This window comes from Elgaria multicarinata, chromosome 6, assembly GCF_023053635.1.
Source record: "Elgaria multicarinata webbii isolate HBS135686 ecotype San Diego chromosome 6, rElgMul1.1.pri, whole genome shotgun sequence".
Taxonomy (NCBI): domain Eukaryota; kingdom Metazoa; phylum Chordata; class Lepidosauria; order Squamata; family Anguidae; genus Elgaria; species Elgaria multicarinata.
Window position 1 is genome coordinate 41,944,066 of NC_086176.1, and position 15,596 is coordinate 41,959,661.

The following is a 15,596-nucleotide window of genomic DNA, read 5'->3' on the forward strand; positions in this document are numbered from 1 at the left end:
CTATCTAGTACAGTATTCTAATCACACAATCACCATCTAGCTTTCTTCTCAAAGCCAGACATAAACATTCCTCTCTTTTCTATTACTCCTGTCCTATAGTGAAGCAGCTACAAACTATCTACAATCAGATTTAATCCTCTTGCATCCTGGCATGGGAAACAGAATCAAGATTCCTACCTTGTTCAATCTACAGTAGTTACCGGTTTGTTTCTCGGCCCAATTCAAAATGCTGGTTTTAGCATTCAAAGCCCTAAATAGCTTGGGACTAGGTGCCTTAAGGAATGTGGTGAATCCAGTCTCAAATCCCTTTACAGATATGATGCTCATGGCACCTGACTTAGAAGGCATCCACTAAGACTGCCATCTCTTGTTCTCTCACAAAAAGGACAAAACACATAGTTCATGACTTCTATTATGGACTCCGGACTGCTGGAGCAATCTTGAAATTACTGAGATATTAACAGATAGCAAAAGCAAACAACTGAGTTTTAAGCATAGAGAAGGAAAGGATTTGAATGCTTTAACGCTGCAGTGTTTTGTTAGTGTCTCTTTTGCTTATATTTTTGGCAAGTGGAGTCTGCAAAAAGTTTCAATATAAAGTGCTCCTCTTCAGGATTCCATCCACTCTGGCAACTATGCCTTTTTCCAGAATATACCAGTCCACTGTCCCTCCCTCTTGGTTTTCTATCCCCACTTCCCCAGCTAGTCAGAATTTTATGCCCAATGAGCACACTCAGCCCTTCTTGGATTGTTTGCATCCCATCCCCAACCCCACTTAGATGATTTGTATATATAAAGGGATTTTGTACATCTGCAAAATTTGGGATTCACCAAACCTGTTGATACCTCCCTGTTGCACATGAATGGTGGTGTTTTAGCTATATATGGATTGGTATTCAAAGAATTTGGTTTGCTATTAGTATATATTATCATGATTTTAAATTTTAGCAAGTATCCCTTTAAAAAAAAACCCAATAATCTTAATGGTAAAGAAATGCTTTTCTCAGTATATTATGCTCAGGGTTTTTTTTAAGCAATATGAGTAAATCTATTTCATTTCTGTGTTTAAAAAATATGAAAGTGCAGATCTGCACATTTCAAAGGGGGTATCTCAACCTTCTGTTCATACAAAGCTGGAAATGATTAAATCTGGCCAGAAACCCCATGTAATTGCCCAATAAGCCAAGATTGGGCAAGGGAAGTCCTTGTGCTTATTGCGTAGTTGCCTGCTATAGATAACAAAATTGATAGCAGGCATTGTAACAGGCAGCAGTGTTTATCAGCTCCACATATTCCTAGCCATATTAAGTACTAAAAGGTGAGTACTATTTAATTTGATAACACTAAGCACAGAGTATTCAGAGGATAAAAGTGCCTTAACTTAGCATTCTATGAAGTGTACCTTTGCACCAGGTGGAGGGAAGGGACAGATTAGAAAATTGTCAGCCTCCATTGCAGAATTGTCATACCTAATTTTTAATTTTCATTTTGCAATATTTGCTAAGAAAGACTTGAGAATTTTTTGTCTTCTTAGGAGATTTTAAATTACAAAAACACCTACATAGGATAACAGTGAAGCCAGAGAAACTACATATTTTGTAATAGTTAAGGCAGAAATTTTGTAATTATAGGCAGGACAGGCTGAGGTCATGGAGGGTACAATCCAATAAGTTAACAGACTTCTGTATAAAGAAAGCCAACTTCTTACTTTACTTCTATCTACAAAGACAAATACCACCTCCCACTTCATCTCTGGACATGGAAAGGCAAATATACTGTCAACTGGTATGCCTGTCAGAATAGTCAGAGTAGATGTCATTATATGATGTAATTTGATTACCCTGTTGCAGTGCTATGTTGGCTCAGTGGGACTTGCTATTGCATAGGCATCCCTAACTATGTGCCAGTTTGTCTTGACCTACAGGCTCAGGCTCACTTTATATAATACTTTTCAACATATAAAATGTTTTACAATTCTTATTCTAACCTCATATTTACAATTTTAAGAACATGAAAAAAGCTGTGATAGATCAGACCAATGTCTATCTAGTCCAGCATTCCGGTTATAGAATGCAGGAAACCCACAAGCAGGAGATGAGTGCAATAGCACCCACTCACCCAAATTCCCCAGCAACGGGTATACATAGACATACTGCGTCTGATACTTGAATTAGCATATAGCCATCAGGACTAGTAGCCATTGGTAGCCTTATCCTCCATGAATTTGTCCAGTCCCCTTTTAAAACCATCCAAATTGGTGGTTATAGCTAATCTTGTGGAAGTAAATTCCATAGTTTAACTATGTGTTGTGTGAAGAAATACTTCAGTTTATTTGTTCTGAATCTCCCACCAATCAGAGATTCTAGAGTGTGGTCCCTATCCATTTTCTCCACATCATGAATAATTTTGTATGCCTCTGTCATGTCTCTCCTTACTCACCCTTTTTCTAACCTAAACAATCCCTGGTGTTGTAACCTTTCCCCCCATAGGAGAGTTGCTCCAGCCACTTTTCTGCACTTAGTTGCCCTTTTCTGCACTTTTTCTGACTCTACAATAACCTTTTTTAGGTGTGCTGACCAGAATAAGCATGGTAACACCACAGATTTGTATAAGGGCAGTATGATATTGGCAGCTTTATTTTCAGTTCCTTTATATTTATATTCAATTCCTTTTCAAATTATGCCCAACATTGGGTTTGCCTTTCATAGCAGTTGCACACTGGGTTGACATTTTCATCAAGCTATCCATCACAACCCCAAGGTCTCTTTCTTGGTCAGTTACTGTTAGCTCAGATCCCATCAATGTATACATTTTTTTGCCCCAATGTTCATTATTTTACACTTGCTTACATTGAACTACATTTGCCATTTTGATGCCCGTTCTCTCATTTTGGACAGATCTTTTTTGAGCTCTTCACAATCTCTTTTGTTTTAAGTATCCTAAATAATTTAGTGTCATCAGCAAGTAAACAATGTCTACTGGATCACCCCTATCATGCGTTTGATACTCCCAAAGAATTCTTAAAAGTTAGCAAGACATGACTTACCTTTGTGGAAGCCATCTTGATTCTTTTCCAGCTGGGCTTATCCTTCAATATGCCTATTAATGTAATGATGCTTTCAAACATTTTACCCATTAAGCTAATTGGCCTGTAATTTCCCAGATCCCCCCTGGAACACTTTGTAAAAATTGACATTGGCCATTCTCCAGTTCTCCCCTATTTTGCTTTCCTATAAAACAGATTAAGCTGAGAGTTACCTGCCACACGTAATTTAGACAGCTTCTTTACATTGTCTGACGAAGCATGGCAATCAACATTGCAAGAATACTGGAGGGTACTAGTTTCCTTATAACAAAACTGAAAGCCCTAATTGGGGCTACCACACAAGATGAGACAGAAACAACACAATCTCTCCACCACATTCAAGCCACAAAATTGCATGTGGTATATAGTGCCTACATGGTGAACTGGTCTCTTATCCATGTGTTTTCTGTTTGATGTTATTTACTGTACTCTATACAAAGGCACCATTGTGTACTAGACTGTATGCTGACTAATTCCTGAAATGTTTTTAAAAAGCATCAATTTCAGATGGGCCTTACTAATTTCTTTTTTTATTGTTGCTGTGTGTTTGAAAGTGTAGTAGTATAGAACAAAAATGTTTATTTACCAGTAGTATATGGCAAAATAGAACACATACATATTTCATTCCTCATCCCATTCACTTATGTCCAGAAATATACATAGCAAAGCTAATTTGCCTTACTTGTGGAGTCTAAAAATACAGTTTTTCCCTTTTAAAATGGAAACCAGTAATGTCAAGCTAGGCAGACCTTAGTGGTGCAAATCATATTAGTATATTTTTAAAAATAGATTTCTTCTTAAGAATTCAGATTTCTTGGCATTCAAAAAGAAGACCATTATTTCTAAAAAGTTCTCTACACTATTGGGGTGGGTGCATATTTGTATTAGTTATAGCCAAAAACCAGGAGGCACATGATCAACCTCCATTGTCCTCAAGCACATGATGTCTGATCAAGCCATAGCAAACAATTTACCTTGGAGCAACGGAAACTTCAAAAGAATCTCTTGAGAACAGAAAATCTTCAAGACAGGGCACTGCCCTTTGGGCACAAGGGCCAATCAATATCTTACGAGGTAAAGACTACAAGAGGCAGAGTTTTTGAAAAACCAACAGATGACGCTATTCTGTATTGTTTCCATTATACATGTTAATGAAGATTGATTCAATGAGAACGCTATAAAAATTGAGTCATTCATTGTTCCTAACTAGTCTCCATCATTCACTTCCAGCTCTTGTAGTGGAGATAGTACTTCAGCGCTCTGCAATATTCACCAAGAACATTATATCCTGAAAGACTGCTGATTAACAGTCTGGAGTACTTCCTTACTAGCTGATCCTTCAGCAACTGCCCTTTCAAAGTAGTGTGCCAACCCATAAGTGGGTTTGCTTACAAATAAGTGTTCCAGCCTGCAATTTGAAATAGGTTGTGTGTTGACAAGCAGATTTAATCATGAACAAGTTCTACGTTTGCTATTTAGAGCTCCATCAGACAACGTTTTATTGCATGCTCGTTACTGGCCACTCATGGATTTTTGTGGATCCCTCTCACAACGTCTGCCTCCCCCATGCCTCCCACCCCTTCCTAGCCTTCTTTGCACAACAAAAAACATCCCAGTAAGTCCGACTTCTTTTTAAAGATGGAAGTTGCCGCTATCTCCTGCTGTGTGCAGAAGAAGCAGCGGGATCAAAACAGCCCACACGCAGGTTGTTTACTTCCTCTTTCAAAAAAGGAAGTAATGAGGGACAAACGTGCTGACAGAGAAGCGACAGTAAGCAAACACAATTTTCCCCTGCATGATGACACTCTTAAATTGACAGGATGGATTGCCTATTCTGTTGTATTTCCACAGTACTATGTATGTGTAAATTTCAACCACACAAAGGATAGTCATGGGTATCATGGAGTAAAGATAGGATAGAATAGGTAGGCAATCTTTTTGGGCTGTGGGCACATTTGGGATTTTGAGAAATTGCCCTGGGCGCCACCATAAAATGGCTGCCATGGAAAATGTGGCAAAGGACAAGTAACCTTCCAAAAAGACTGAGTACAAGGCAGAGTTGGGGTCTGAGCCCCAACACACTAAAGAACTTTGAGCCCACAGTTTTCAGCACCAACTGAAAGCTATTTTACAGCAATCTCAGCTGCTGGTAAGAAAATACGTTAATTTAAAAAATGGGAGGGGTAGAGTACCTTGGCAAGTGTTTGGTTGTGCATTAATGCTCATGGGCACCAGATTGCCTACCCTTGGGATAGACAAAGTTGATGCAGAAAGAAGCTCAAAACTGTTCAGACTAAAAGTCACTGTACAACAATGAACAGCTCTAATAGCTCCATGATAAAGAAGCAAAATTTTGTATGGGATGCTGAGAAATAACCTCATGGCAGCTGCAATAGAATTTCTCTTAAAAGTGTTATTTCTAGAAGCTGTAACAATAGATGAGGTAAAAATGAGATATGAACAACTATAAATCTTTGATCCTTGTGAGGTGAAGAATGCGACATGCTGATTTTTAAAAAAATCTTCTATACCTAGAGTGTGGGTTGTATCCAGTTGTGTCCATTCACCACCTCCTCTCTGTGTGTGCTATCCCCAGAAGGTTGGAGAGCACACAGAGGGTTGGAGAAGGTTTCGGAGCAGTTTGGGAAAGGGTTGCAGGGGAAGGGGAGGAAGGGGAAGTCTTATTCCATGAGTGGAAGTCTGCTCACATGATGTTGCATGTCACCCTTCGTGGATTTAAGAAGCAACTAGATAAGCAGGACTTTAAAGTCTTAAAATTTGTAATTACAACTTTTGTATTAAAAACTAAATATGTGCTATTAAAAATATAAATCATCTGAAAACTGAGGTGGATTTTATTTCTTCAATTTTCAAAATCAGTTTGTTTCTGTGCTAACTAAATATATTTTCATTATTTAGATACTACTACTACTACTCCAATTCCAATTCGTAGGTACAGGGAAGAGTATGTTGGAGGGGAAGGGAACTTACATATTTTAACATCTGTCTTGAGAACATTATAAAATGATATAGAGGATCTATCTGGACATAAATAGAATTCTCTTACCATAAAGTCCAAATTACCTAGTAATGATCTTAAATTTGGGTTTTAAGTAGATGTACTAGTTAAAGAAGTGATTAGGGGTTATTTTTCCCATTAGGGCATTTTAGGAAAAATAAAGTAAAATGTCAAAACACCATCTAAGTATTAAGCGCAGTACTTTGTTCATTATTAGGTTGCAATTGTAGCTTCATGGAACATGGCAAGCAAATGGCAGGAGACTTTGAAAGTAGCAGAAATAGGTTTTAAACAAATGGCTCTGCTGTGCCATAAAGGAAGTTTTGATCTGCATTGAAGCAAAGACCTGACCATGTAGTGACAGCCACATGGAGTGATTTTAATGTGGCACTCACCTAGTGCCATTTCACATGTTATAATGTTTACGTGCATATGGGGGGGGGTGTTCCTGTGGCTGCAGGCCCCATGGTACAAGCTGCAGGTAGAGGAATGTGGACAGAACTTTTGCCACCAACACCCCACCAGTACTATTAGCCACTGTTGCGGAAATCTAAGAACCAGGAGCATCAGTGATTATTCCAACTGCCCAGGGCCTAGTGATAGAGAGGAGGGAAGAAATTTGGCTGGTGTTACCCACCTGTCAGGGCTCTAGCAATTTCCCTGATTTTACCCCACCCCTCAAAACTTCCATCTTAACCAACAGGAAACTCTATTCATAACTGCCTACACAAGACTCTAAAGGCACTTAACAGCAGGCTAAATAGTGGCACTATATAGGGCACAATCCTATACATATTTTTCTGTCTAAACATGCACCTTAAAATGGTGTTATTTTGACCATTGGGAGACCAAGGCAGTTTATTTACAGCCGAAATGTGTGTGTGGGGGGGTTGTTTTGTTTTTTGTGTTTTTTTATTGTAAGCGTCTTTTAAAATTGGGGAAAAATCATGACAAAAATCTTCTAAATAAATATATATTGCTGCAGTTAAATGTGGTGTGCATGCTGTAATTTTTCATGTATTCCACACAAGTTTTTGTAGACCAAGGCAAATCTAATTTACTAGACAACTATACCTAAAGATATGACCCAGTTGTTTCAAAGCAAATGATGCTTTCATCATTTCATGAAAGTAACAGGTATAGCCCAATAGTAGTCGAGCAGTTTTATATTTCATTGCTGTATTGTTCATATGCAAACCAGGTCTTGTTTGGGAGGAATGATTCTGTTGCAATCTCCCCATCACATTTAGCCCTGGTTTGCTGCTGGGAAGAAGATAACTGCTACCTTCCTACCATATACAGTGCAGTGCTTAAGGTTTTCCAGGTTCCTGGGGAGGACCGGCAGTGGGAGGATCAATCTCTTATCTCACAGGTGAGTGCAAGGGCCAAGCAACTGCTACTGCTACTTCCCAAGGAGCAGATGATTGCCTTTGATTGGTAGAATCAAAACACTTTTGCAGCAGGAAGAAAACAACTGCTTTGGTACATCAGTAGAATAAACTGCCCCTGTTAATCTTGGGCACTGCTTTTTCAGTTCCTTTATTGAACTTAAGTAACACCATGGCGGTGCTGCCTAACAGATAATATCATAGGACACTTTGGCAACAAGTGAAAGCGATTATTGAAATGGAAGTTAAACTTTGGAGTTGAGGAGAGATGTGAGGAAAGGATTACAACTACGAAGTAGAAAGTCAAGAGGGTGGAGATACTGCTGAACACGGCCATATAATTTTATGACTGTAGCGGACAGAGGGCCAGGAGCAACCGGAGGAGAGGACATAGAGATACTGCCAGATAAAGACTACAGGAGAAACCTGTGAGAAGAACACAGGGCGATTAGGTGGGGCGCCCAGCCGTGGGCATGAGACGGTGCGTGCCTCGTTGCCTATGAAACTTGGGCGCAACAGCACTTTGGTCTTGTTACCCTGGAGCAGCCAGTGCTGATGATGCGCGGCTCTGCGAGAACGTGGCTGCAAGCCAGCCTCGGGTCATTTGTTCTCTGCGCTGCTCCGTTCAAGCCCATCCTTGCGACGGAGGGAGGCAGCACTGGCAGCGGAGGGGAGACCAACCCTCTCAGCAGGTGGCTTTGACGGGGTGATCTGAGGCAGGGCGGGGCCAGCGGGGCCCCTCCTCCTCGGCTTGCCATTGGCGTGGGGCTATAAGGAGGGTCGGGGGCTCCTCGCTCCAAGAAAGTGAGTTGCAGGTGCTGGCGCCACCGCCTCCCCGCAGCCGACTAACTTCGCACGTGCGTGTAACGGTAACGGTTTGGGGCACCATGCAGTCCTGTGTCCAGTGGTGGGGGCGGCTCGTGAGCCGAGGCGCCAGTCTGCATGCACCCCACGGCGGCGCCTTGCGGGGCAAGAAGCCCCCAGGCCGATGGGGACGCCGGGAGCAGCCGAGACTGGCCGGTGTGAGGAGGAGCAGTAGCGCCGTCGCGGGGAGCGCCGCCGCCGCCGCCGCCGCCGAGCGCACCTCTAGGCATATCGAGAGGCTCCTGCCCAGGCACGATGACTTCTCCGAGCGGCACATCGGCCCTGGGGACAAAGAGAAAGCAGAGATGCTGCAGACCGTGGGTCTGTCGGTGAGGAAACTCTATGGGACTTCTTCCTTCCTTCCTCCTCCCTTTGCCAAGCTACCATTGCTCCTTGCGCGCCCTCCCCCCTCCCCCGGAGACGCCAATCTGACACTCCCCCTCCCCCTTTATCTGCACCCCGTGTAGTGGCCGCTTTGTCTTGTCATTCCTCTCATTCTCCCCGTCATCCCACCAATATCGCTTTCCCACCGCACGTCACGTCATTTGGCCTCATTTCTCTTCAGGGTAAAAAGCTTCTTTTTTTAAAAAAAAAAAAAAGTGGGGGAGGAGAGATCTAAATCGAGTTTCATGGAATCCTCTCTGTTACCAAGGTCTTTAACAAAGATTCCTCAAAGCCGAGATTTCAGGAGTTTTCCCTACAGTGCCTCTTCTTTGGTCCCTTTGTTTGAATATGTGCCTCCGGGGCAGCTTATTAGGTCAGGAACTTTAAACTTGCAGATAATTGTTGTGATGCTTTGATATTTCCCTTTTATTCATAGAGTATTGATGAGTTGATGGATAAAACAATTCCTGCTAATATCCGTTTGCAACGGCCTCTGAAGATGGATGACCATATCTGTAAGTGTTCCTTTCACCCTAGATATAACTACAAGCCTGGTGAAGGCTCCTCCTTCTCTACCTTTCATTGCTTGTACTCTATTGAATCAGCGTAGCTGGTTAGGATAGTGACATTTTCTCATCAGCAGTAGGTTAAGTAGAGGAAAATTGTCTAAAAAGTTAAGATTACCAATTAATTCCCCCACCTCCGGCTACAATGTAATGTAGTGTCTGCATAAACATGCAACAGCAACCATGTTAATCTTTAATCCAGTCCTGATATTAATTTCTTATCATCATCTCTAAATATAGCATCGTATGAATAAGCTCATATATTGTCCATATGCATGACATTGTTTTATTGTCTTTACATTGTTAGCTGCCTTGGAGAGGTAGAAATCTTTTAAATACGAAACATGAGAACTTAAAAAATTGTATTCTAAGAGCCACCATAGTCTTCCAATGTATTCTGAGTTGAAGGGAATCCAGATATACTGTGATATGCTTAAATGTTGCTTTTCAGAATGTCTGTGAAACACCTTGGCACAAAGTTTATTGCACTCTTCAATCTAAAAATGATCACCTTTTTTGTGCCATTATGAAGCAATTGTGCAGCTTTAAACATCTTTACATTGTTACATTAATGAAAATGACTCAAGGTTTGTCAATCAGAATGTGTGTGTTTTACATTCTACATTTTATATGTTGCTATGAAGTTGATGTGCAAAAAATGCTAGCTGAGAAAGAGAATCAGCTTTAAAATAACATTATTTTAAATCTGCTTTTATCTCTAGCCTTATAAAGATCTCCATAAGCACTTAACGTATTTCCTTATCTAAACAAGTACTTGTTCTTCCTAATGACAGACTGTTTAACAAGGTTTGATTAAACAGTTGCACTGAGATAATATTGTAGTTTCTGGATTTCCTGAAGACTATTTCTCCAAGGATAAACTCTTATTTTTAACTTGTGGCAACTTTTCAAGACATGTAACACAAGGGATTTTGAGTCTTCTTGCTCTCCTTTTGATGGTGCTCATCAGCAAATTGCAATTTGAGTGCAAACTGAAAGATTCCAGGCCAGTTCAATCTGGTTAGTTTGCGATGACATCACAGAATTGAACAGTAGCTGGAAGAAAATAGCCAGGAAAAGGATAGACTGAAAAGGGAGATTTAGAGAGAATAGAATAGAAAGTTTATCTTTTGATTGTTACAATTTATATACATATGCGTATGGTTTTGCTTCTTGAATAAGCTACCTCCTCTCTTTCAATTCATAGTTGAATATAATTTTAAAAGAACAACCTACAAATGAAATCAATCTCTAACTGAAAGAATATTTGTAACTTATCAAATGAAATCAATCTCTAACTGAAAGAATATTTGTAACTTATAATCTTCCTTAATAAATCAACTCTAAGGATTAATATTGAGGTGGTATGGGAGTATGAGAAATCTCTTGGGGATTTCACTAACTCATACATAGTTTAGGGTCCAATCCTCTGAAGGTATAAGCAGAAAACAGTCCTAGAAGTTCCAACATTCGCCACTCAGCATGTCTAGCTGGGGAACGCTGGGCCTTATAGGACTTTTTTTCTGTCTAAACATGCATAAGATTGTGCCCTTAGTTTATTCACACAGTATCTTGGGTTCATCCCAGACTGTTGGTGATTTGAGAAACAAATATGCGTTACTTGGATATAACTTCCCAGCATGATAAATAAATAATAATAATAATAATAATAATAATGATATATAAAGCAATGACAAATGGCATGGCTATAGGTATTTTGTAGTTTGTCCCTTTAAACAGAAGACTTGGAAAGAAGTCAGATCCTTTCCGGTTGCTCCTGCCATGTATTCCTTTTTTCTTTTTTTTAATTAGACAAACTATACCTATAAGCTTTCAAGGCAACATATTATAAAAACGAAGATGAAATCCAAGTTTTAAAAAAACAGCACAATAAACAACCAATTTAAAGAAGAGTGCTAAAAGCAGGCATCAGAAGAAAAAGTAAAAGTATAAAGATAAAACTGCTTAACTTCATTTAAAGAGGCAAGCAGTGAAAATACAGGAATGTGCATTTCATTTTTGACATGAAACATATGTTTCAGTCTGGATATCAAGCAATTTTGAGTGAAATACCTCTTAATAATTGCAGGGGATGCAGATGTCCTGCCTCAGAAATTTCCCCTGCTTTTCCTGTTAAGGGGAAAATATAATTTTTATAAGGCTCAGGATGTTGACTGGCATTGTAGTTCTCCCACCCCCACTCCCAACTAATGCTTCAGATTTACTAGTTAGCACTGTTTTGGCAGTGGCATAGGTAACGCTGGCTCCTACTGAATTATACTTGTGACATTATTGATAATTGATTCAGCCCCATGCCATTTTGCAAACTTTTCAGCTCCTCTGTTTACTCTATTTTAGAGCAGGGTTGCAGAATAAGTGGGTGGGTGTGAATTCTTCCCCCCCCCCCCATTAGACCTCCACAGCCTGGATGACTCTGGCGGCATGGCCACACTCACTGACATCATCCCCCACCCACCCACCCACCTATTTCACCTTTCTCTGTGCTGGAGAAAAGGCCAGCACCCGGAGAAGCAGTCACTCCTCCCAGTGCTGTCTGGGTTCTGAGTGAGTGGCTTTGCGCAGTCAGCAGCATCCCAAAGGGGGAGGCCTGTGGCGCTTATTGCCACTCGGTCAGCACTGGGAAAGAGCCCACTTCTCCCAGCTCCAACCGGGTCCCTGGCTTCACACAGCACACATCATCCCTATGGGAGCAGTCTGTGCCCTGCAAAGCCGCTCCCACACTTTGGGGTAAGCATCTTCTCCACTCCCTGCATCCCTGTTGTGATTTCTAATTGGGGTTTCTTCTGGGGATGGGCTTGGGACCAAAACCCTGCTCCCTAGAGGATCTCAAGGGGGCTCCATGAGTCAGATGTGGATTTCCGTGGTGTGGAGGTTCCTCCATGGCTGAGGACTTCCACACGATAATAGCAAAGCGCAGGAGAAGTCACCTATCCATTTCCCCCCCAAAACAGTATATATAATCTAGGACACCTATTCAACCTGCAGCTTTTCTTTTGCTTTTAATATTCAGGCTGTACACTTTCTTTCTCCAAAATTGAATAAAGTACGCAGCTTGCAATTTTTTTAAAAAAAGGTCAGCTCTACCTCCCAATTCTTCAACCAGGTCTCTTCCTACCCTCTGCAGCAAGGCTTTCTTTTCAGACCCTTACTTATGGGTCTACATCAGCATTACCCAAGATGGTGCCCTCCAGATGTTTTGATTTCAATTCCCCTCAGACCCAGCCAGCATAGAAAATGGTAAGGAATTCTGGGAGTTGTATTCCAAAATATCTGGAGGGCACCAGCTTGAGGAAGGTTGGCCTATTCATTGCAGAATAATTCTATAAAGCCAATAATGCAGATGGGAATTGACTGAACTACATGTTAGCCTTTGCAAGATAGCCATAATGAAAATCCTATGGCGAAAGCTAACCAGTTAAATTAGTGATGCTAACCTTTTCACAGTTCAGCGTCTTCTGTGTGATAAATAACAAATCTAGTGTTGAGGTTACACATTATGGAACACCACGCTTTTTGTGCTTGTGTACTTCCTGGCTGACTTTGAAAATACATGAACTTCACCTGGGTCCACTGGTCACTACTATGATTAAGTAACATTCTGTAACAGACAGCTACCTACTCAGTGAACCTCTGATAAGACAGTGGGAACAGTTTGGCACATTTCTCTTCATGGATACAGCAAGCTCCTTTTGGTAAACTAATGGGTTAGGTCACTAAAGGCTGTTACAGAACATTGCACACCTCCTATGGTTGATGGCAACTGAGTGTCTCAAATCTCAAATTTGTAACCTGGAAATTTCCGGTATTTCAAAAGGCTGAGGGAAGAATAAATAAATAAATATAAAATAACTTATGTCATAATCTATTCTAATTTGGTGTATGATGTTGATGCCTTTGCCGTGTTAACAAGGTTATGAATCAACTAGTTCCTTTACTGGATCTTGTTACTGAACATGTTGTACTTCTAATGTTAACCATTATGGGCCAATAGCCAACATCCCTTTCCTAGGCAAGGTGCTTGAATGGGTGGTTGCCAGAAACTTCGGCACGCTTGAATGGAACTGCTTGGGCTTCAGGCCTGATTTTGGAATGAAACTGCCTTAGTCGTCCTGTGGGATGGCCTTTGCCAGGACAGGGTCAGGGGGAGTGCAGTCCTGTTGATTCTCTTGGCTTTCAGTGGCTTTCAGTACCAATACCATCCATCATGGTATCCTTCAGGATAGGTTGCCTGGGTTGATAATGAGAAGTGTTGTGCTGCAGCACTTCTAATCCAACTTGGATGGCCCATTCCAGAAGGTGGTGCTGGGGGATTATTGCTCTGTGCCATGGCACCTAGGCCATGGGGTTCCACAGGGCTCCCCTATGCTGTTCAACATCTACATGAAACTGCTGGGAGAGGTTATCCAGAGATGTGGGCTGAAGTGTCATCAATATAGAGATGACACCCAGCTCTACCTCCTTTTCATCAAACCAGGTGAGGCAGTGGCTGTTCTGACCTAGTGTCTGGGCATGGCAATGCACTGGATGAGGGTCAATAAACTGAGACTCAATCCAGACAAGATGGAGGTACTGTTAGTCTGGCCAGCTAAGTGATGTTCAACCTGTTCTGGAGGGGGTTGCACTACTCCTAAAGAATCAGACTCATAATTTGGGAGTGCTCTTGGATTTAGAACTGTCACTCAAGGCAGAGGTGGACTCAGTGGCACAGAGCACTTTTTATCAGCTCAGGCTGATATACTAGCTACATCCTTATCTGGTCAAAGATAGCTACAGTTATCCACGCTCTGGTAAAGTGTTATATATGGGACTGCTTTTGAAAACCATCTAAAAACTTCATCTGGATCAAAATAGAGCAGCAAGATTATTAACAGGGACTTGCCAATGTGATCTTATTATGCCAGTACTTTTCCATCTGCACTGCCTGCCAGTGCATGTCCAGGCCTGATTCAATGCCCAAAACATCTTGGGACCAGGTTATCTGAAGTGTTATCTCCTCTCTTATGTATCTGCCTGGACCCTAAGGTCATCATCCATGCCCTTCTCTAGGCCTTGTCAAAGGAAGTGAGGTGGGCAGCTTCAAGAAGACAGCCTTTTCTGCTGTGGCACCCTGGGTGTGGAATGAGCTTCCCAGAGAGGGTCACCTGGCACTCTTTCTGCTGCCAGGTGAAGACCTTTTTATTTTCTCAGGCATTTTAGTCTTTTAGTACTGTTGTTTTAAATCTCTTAATGTATTTTAACTCTTTGCATTGTTCCTAGGTTTCAGTTTGTTTTTTACTTTCATTTTTACTGTAGTTTTAAACATTTATAATGTATCTTATGTAGTACTTCATGGTATTAACTGTTGCAAAACCACCCAGAGAGCTTTGGATATTGGGCAGTATAGAAATGTAATAAAATAACTTAGTGGTTCTGTTGAATCCATCTGATGAGAGTTAACAATAATCTAGAGTGCCTTTGCAGGGACAATTATATACTTTGCCCATTCTTAAGAAAATTCTGATAAACATCTGGAGTTGAATATGCAGAGGTTTCCCCATTCTCCCTAATATCTGTGCACACATCAATTGCACATGAACTTATATTGAAGAGAATGGGGACAGTCTATGCCAACATAAAACTCCATTTTGCATCCATGAAGGCTATGCATGGTACCATAGCCCTTTAAAGGAAACTAGGATTATATCAATCAGCTGTTTGGCAGGGAAAACTGAGTCCAGCTACTTGGGGCTTTTCTACAGAAGGCTTTTAACCTATACCTTTACTGAGGCTTCTGCTTCTGAATTCATTGCAAAATTAAGATTAAGATTGGCTCCTTTACATGTTTTTTTTTTCTGGGGCTTTTCTTTCTTTGCCTTTCTATTTGTTTCACTAGATGGTACTGTGATATAGCAGAATTGTGCAAATACACAAGAGTCTCATTGCGCAATTTCAAAATAATACCACACTTTCCTCAATTTAAAAAAAGCCAGGCAAATGGTTATATAGAACAGGAGAGGCCCTGGGACATGACAAAAGGGCCCACAAACTCCCATGAGTTGACAATAAAGCCTTGTGTAGAAAGTCTCTTTCTTTCCATCCTGGAGAGCTAGCTGATTGGCAGGATTCCAGCTTTCCTTAAAGCTCAATGGGTGCATCCTCTGTGGGAATTGCACTTAAGGGACTGGGAGTCATACATGCTGCACTTGCTTTCATGTGTGATTTTTCGGTCCAATTTAGTACGTGCATGGAAACCTGCTTTCGCGCTCCTATAAGTTTAGCCGGACCAGAGT

At 41.1% G+C, this 15,596-nt stretch overlaps 1 protein-coding gene across 1 annotated transcript in view; it reads left to right on the forward strand.

The window, feature by feature from the left end:
- Nucleotides 1-8,260: 8,260 nt before the first annotated feature.
- GLDC (glycine decarboxylase) overlaps nucleotides 8,261-15,596 on the forward strand; it is a 50,802-nt gene continuing 43,466 nt past the window's right edge. Inside the window, exons 1-2 of the mRNA XM_063129272.1 lie at nucleotides 8,261-8,685; nucleotides 9,177-9,255. Coding sequence (XP_062985342.1) covers nucleotides 8,380-8,685; nucleotides 9,177-9,255 — 385 coding nt within the window. The 5' untranslated portion in view covers nucleotides 8,261-8,379. The remainder of the gene's footprint in view (nucleotides 8,686-9,176; nucleotides 9,256-15,596) is intronic.